Source organism: Leptinotarsa decemlineata, unplaced genomic scaffold (genome assembly GCF_025532065.1).
Source record: "Leptinotarsa decemlineata unplaced genomic scaffold, Ldec_3_MD MMD2_tig00000576_RagTag_RagTag, whole genome shotgun sequence".
NCBI classification, from domain to species: Eukaryota; Metazoa; Arthropoda; class Insecta; order Coleoptera; family Chrysomelidae; genus Leptinotarsa; species Leptinotarsa decemlineata.
The window spans coordinates 8,533,881-8,539,790 of record NW_027412551.1 but is presented as its reverse complement, the minus strand read 5'-3'; the positions used below and the strand labels follow the sequence as shown (position 1 = coordinate 8,539,790).

General features: G+C 35.3%; 1 protein-coding gene across 1 annotated transcript; it reads right to left on the bottom strand.

Moving 5' to 3' along the window:
- Positions 1-3,618: 3,618 nt before the first annotated feature.
- LOC111511441 (uncharacterized) lies at positions 3,619-5,499 on the bottom strand. Its single transcript, XM_023167455.2, has one exon. The coding sequence runs from the start codon at positions 5,361-5,363 to the stop codon at positions 4,428-4,430; it is 936 nt and encodes a 311-aa protein (XP_023023223.2). The 5' UTR covers positions 5,364-5,499; the 3' UTR covers positions 3,619-4,427.
- Between the last annotated feature and the right edge of the window lie 411 nt (positions 5,500-5,910).

Sequence of the window (5,910 nt, the reverse complement as noted above, 5' to 3'; positions counted from 1 at the left end):
TTCAACATGTGTCTAGTTTGAACTGATTTTCTTTAGCTATCACAATGTGATAATGCAATAAGGTTAACTTCTGTTAAAAAATGATTTGTGTGAAGTGAGTTTCCGTCGCAGAAAGATTCATTCACAATCTGAATGGTTTTGCATCTGATAGTTAGGCAACCATGTTTTCACGTGTTGCATTCTCAATACACAATATGTAGTATATACAGTACGTTAAAATATTCAAGTGACGTATTCCTGAAACAATTTTAAGAAAAGAAGTCTACATAAACTTGTGTATGGGAATGCTTTGTTTCGGAGATACAGGGTGTTGACATTGAATTTTTTTTGTTCTTTTTTGTAAAGAACTTTTGCAAAAAATAAGTTATTTGTACGAAATTTGGTATAGTTCAAGTAAAAGATATGGTGCCCCCTACCTTCCAGCAGTTCCCCTTTAATAACACACACAACGGCGGTACTCATCGCTACATTCTGTTGGTCACCGTAACATGACTTCAAATTTAATTTTATGACTTCAGCCAATCATAAAACTATGTTAGTAAAAATTATCCAATACGAACCGCCAATTCTTCAGTCCGCGTGGACTAATTCGTTGCGGCATAATTCCTTTGTATTGGTTTTTTTTGCCTTTGACTTCGCCGATACCTTTAAGATTACTATATCAGTTACTTCGACTATACCCGGTGTTTTTTTGACGTGGGAAAACATAATTTCGTATTAATTTTCATATAACATCTAGAGGGCGCTGCGTACGCTGACATTATTTATTTCAAATTGTTCTAACTGATTTGTCAGTAAACTTTTGGTACTTCTCATGAAAAAACCTAATTCCCACACCTTTTCCAAGTGCAAAGACATATTGGTGTGCATTTCAACCCCCAACAAACTTACCGAAGTAGAAAGTGGAATTGTCTGACCCGACATTATTATTTATTTGTATCCAAACAGACCTACTGGTCTAATTACATAGATAAATATACAAATATATAATATTACAAATAATTTATATTACTTTACAAGCGATAAACATGAAAAATAAAGATAAAAGTAAAAATAAAAGTGAAAATAAAAGTAAAAGTGAACTTAACATTATGATTTTTACAAAATTAGTTTTAATTTAATAAATAAGAAAATTTATTTTAGTAGTAATTATAATCAGTTAGCATTATGAAGATAAATTCATAATTTGTTTGATTGTAATGTTTCCAAACATATTTTGAGTTATTGACCAATCCAGTTCGGAGACATTTATCTTTTAGGAAAGAACCGATGCCTGGGTTTTTGTGGCATTGAATTGAACCTGGTCATTTTCACTGCAATTCAAAATTACTTCTAGATCCTCATTAAGATATGCAACCATTTGCTACCAGTGAAGATGTGCATCCGCCGCTGATATCCTGGAATCCAAATGGACTGAGAAAACAAGTGTGCTATGCAATAAAAAAAAGGTTGGAGACAATATAGATCCCTGGAGAACACCAGCGTTGATGGTAAAAGTATTTAAGAGATAACCATCGACGGCCACTTGCAGGGAACGTTCCTTCAGGAAGCTGCAGTCAAATTTTTTAGAAATATCATGCGCTACAGCTCTTGACTCTCCATGTTTCTCGATTGCGTTATTCCAAATATGGGTGACATACGATAAAAGGTCGCTTGTTGATCTTTGTTTCCGAAAGCCATATTGGTGATTGCTGAAGATATTGAAGTTAAGGATATGGTGGTTTACGGCTTTCTCCATGAGTTTTTATATCACTAATAGCAAAGCGACAAGTCTGCAAGATTTTTCTTGCTCTTTTTGGGAATAGTCTGAAGGCCAGCAATCTTCCAACCAGAAGGAAAAACCCCTTTCTTGTAAGACAGGTTGAAAAGTCTGCAAAATACTGGTGCGAGTTCATTTGCGTATTTTTTAAGTACGATGACGGGCACTTCATCAGGGCCAGACGCCTTGTTGATATTGAGCAGTTTCAGAATTCGCCTGACTAGATGTTGTGAAAAGTAATTTCCGGCATTGTGGATTCTAGTGTGGGAATAGTGGGTGATGCCTTTCCCAGAAAATCGACTGTGGAGTGGGACGCAAATTGTTCAGCTAGTAGATTTGCTTTTTCTATAGCTGTTGTTGCAATTGAACCACCAGCTTTATGTTAGTGGTGGAATTGTGGATTTTGTAAAGTTCTGAATAACAGCTGTAGCAACCGACCAGAAGGATCTAGACCCGTTGGGATTGGCAAGCAGTTTATCCCTAATTATCTGATTCTGAAGTTCTTTGTGTTCATTTACCCTCAGTTTGCAGCTGTTGCGAGCATTAACAAATCTAGTGCAGCACTGGGATTTTGCGCCACTGCCGGTGGACGAGATTTTTGGAAGCGACAGCTTGCTAGCAATTTTTGTTAAACCAAGGTTTGCCATTAGAAATAGGAATATATACAACCATGGATCCATGAAGATCCTCCCACTCACCAGATCTGTAATGCCAAACTTTAAGCGGCCTTGATTTTTCTCCAGCATTTATCGGCAATTCACTCAATACTGAAAAGAAGATCCCAATGGAGATATTACGGTGACTGTGTAAATTTCTGAATTGATTGTTAGATATAGATCCAGAAGACTGGCATACTTTCCACAACGATCAGGAATCCTGGTTGGCTTATTTATAATCTGCTTCCAGACCTTGTACATTGTTGATATTTGAAACAAACATCTAGCCAGGTGAAATTTCAGAAATGGTCTTGAAGATCCCACTCACCAGATCTGTAATGCCAAACTTTGAGCGGCCTTGATTTTTCTCCAGCATTTATCGGCAATTCACTCAATACTGAAATGAGTTTCTGATAAGAAGATCCCAATGGAGATATTATGGTTACTGTATAAATTTCTGGATTGATTGTTAGATATAGATCCAGAAGACTGGCATACTTTCCACAACGATCAGGAATTCTGGTTGGCTTATTTATAATCTGCTTCCCGACCTTGTACATTGTTGATATTTGAAAATATGAGCCATTCGATATTGTGGATATTGGAGTCACCGAATATGGACATTTCCAGCAAGAATTACGGAACAAAACACACTGAGCAACTTAAATCTGTTTAAAATCTGTTTTTCAGTTAACCAGCTGTCGCACCCCTACGAACGACAACCCTCAGAAGTCGAAACTTGTGCGAGCTAAGGATTAACGAGGTCTTACCTTTTAACGTGTGATTCCTAACACGGGTTGGACGATAGCAAGTGAAAATCGATCGTTCAGACTAGGGCTTGAACCAACGACCACCACGGCAGTCAATTCGAGTGAGTGAACAAAGCACCCGCGCAGAACCGCTTGGCTACCGACCGCTTGTAAATGGCACAGTCTTTTACAACTTACCATTCAAGTCAACCTAACAGCATCCATCACAATGCCGGCGATTTTATAAGTAGATCTCACTAACCAACTAACAGGTCTATTGAACTTATTAGTCTGTGAATATTTTATATTTTTTTTTTTTGTATAATAGTACAGGAAGTTCCTTAACACCAGTACTCCATGTAAATGGAGACATTTTGAAATTTCACATGAACCCAAAGTTCCATGAAATATTTTATTAATTCAATAGAATGAACAAGGGTTTAATGAAATGCAGTTTAAAAAATATATTTATTAATTAACATTGGAATCAAATTGAAAACAAGGAAACATCTTTTTAGATTGGTGATATGAAATATCAATCTTATAAGTAATTCCACCTTGAGTGATTCAGATTGATGAGTAAACAATGACAAAAAATGACCAAATTTTTCATGTGTGAGTGGAACAGTTATTTGTATATTTCTTGTTGAATAAATGTATGTATCTATCTGTGTCGATTCAATCCAATAGAAGTGAATATAGTTCAGTGCAACTAATTTTTGGCAGATCAAAAATAATATTATATTTTATAAATTGAAACTTATATTGGACAAGCACAAGAGTGCCAAAGGTTCCAGTTTTACCATTTTTATTATGAATAATTTTAAAAAAAACATTAAATGCAAAACAAAAGTTTAACGTATTACTAAATCCCCAATCTACAACATTAATAATCCTAAAATAAATACACTCAGCTGAGAGATGACTTCAAAACTATATACAAAACTTATCTTTAACATGTTTATAGGAGTTCTCCTCAGTTATTATATGAATATATACATTATGGAAATCACTAATTGAGTATATTGTACACAGAATACTAGGGCATCAAGACTTGTTCACAAATGCAACAGTATAAGTTTACTTTAACTGTCTCACCGAAGTATAATAAACAAGTTTCGAAATCTAAAATTTTGAATGAGATTCTGTAAATGTCAGGTAATGAATATATTCAGTAGAACTATGAACTAGAACCAGCTTGTTCCTGTGAAGTTATAATTAAAAATAGATACAAAAGTAAAAAACACATGGCCAATAAATAGCTCAAATATATAACGGATGAATCTGCTTACAGTTAATCCGTTTTCTACAAGTAGGACAAGTTTTTGAAGTTTTTGCCACTTTCTTAAGACACTCATGGCAGAATATATGTCCACAAAGCGTTGCAGCGGCAACAACATCACCTCCCAAAACCTCTAGACATATTGGACAGGTTGGTTTCTCCTTTTGGGGAGACTTTTCCACAACTTTCTCTTCTGGCTTCTCTTTCTCTACGTTTTCCTTGAACTCGTCCAAAATAGCATTCATGCTACCTAGTATTTCTTCAGTTTTGGTTTTGTACTCATCCCAATTTTTATCTGGTTCGGTATCAACTTCTATTGGTTCGTTTCCATCTAAAATTTTATCAACAATGTCCATAAGTTCGTCATTATTTTTTGACTGTTCAACAGTAACTGGTTCATTAGTTAGAGTTGAACCCAGTGAAGAAATTGTATCTTTCCTGTCCAATTTTGATGTGGAGGGTTTATCTTCATCAGAGTCTGTCAGGGAATAAAATTCTTTAGATTCTTTTGGAGGCTGTGCCACATTTGATTTAGCTATATCCAGTTCATCATCATCAGAAAGAAGATTTCCAGAATTGAAAAAATTATTTACTTTACTTTCAATATTCTTCAACTGGTTGACTTTTACGTCTTCATCTATAGGCTCACAGTCAAATTCTGAGCTCACAGTCGAAGTAACTGTGGCTGATGCTCCTGTTTGCTGCTTTCTGCCAGCTCCAGAAGACTTTTTATTACCAGAACTTGACTGCTTGGACTTCTTGGGTGTGCGTTTTTTCGGAATCTTCCGTCTGGATTGTAGAAGATCCTTAAGTATTTCCAACAAGTCGAGATCTTCGTCTGAGGAATTTTCTTCAGAATCTACTCGTAAATTTCTACTTGCTGCAGCGGCTCGACGAGGATTTCTTCTTCTACTCATGTCTAGTTTGATGTTACCTTATCTTATATAAATTTTAAACAATATTTAGTAAATTTATATGAATATACACAGGGCAATCGGTAAAATCACAGTAAAAATATTATTGCAATTGACATTTGACAATTCTCTCTCTCTCTCTCTTCTTCTTACCTCGACAATTGACCACTTAGGAGGTAAAAATAAAGGCGTCTTTACACCGCAGCCTCCTCGTGTCGTGCATATCAGATTGGTACGTATAGTTTGTTGCTAAAAAATCTGGAGATCTCATTATTAAAGTAGAATAAATCAAACTTCATAACAATATATGGATTTCAAGCTCATTGTACATGATTGACAGATTCGACATTCTTGTCTTATAGCGGTTTTATGCAACATACCTCCTAAGGCTAAGACTCAGAACTAACAATTCATGCAAAACAAATCAACGAGAGTGTAAATGAAAACCCGACTGAAACTAATAACTCTGCTTAAAAAGTTACGCAACTAATAACTTAGAGCATAGGTCAAAACAAAAAAACAACATGCCTTAAATTAATAAAAGAGTGTT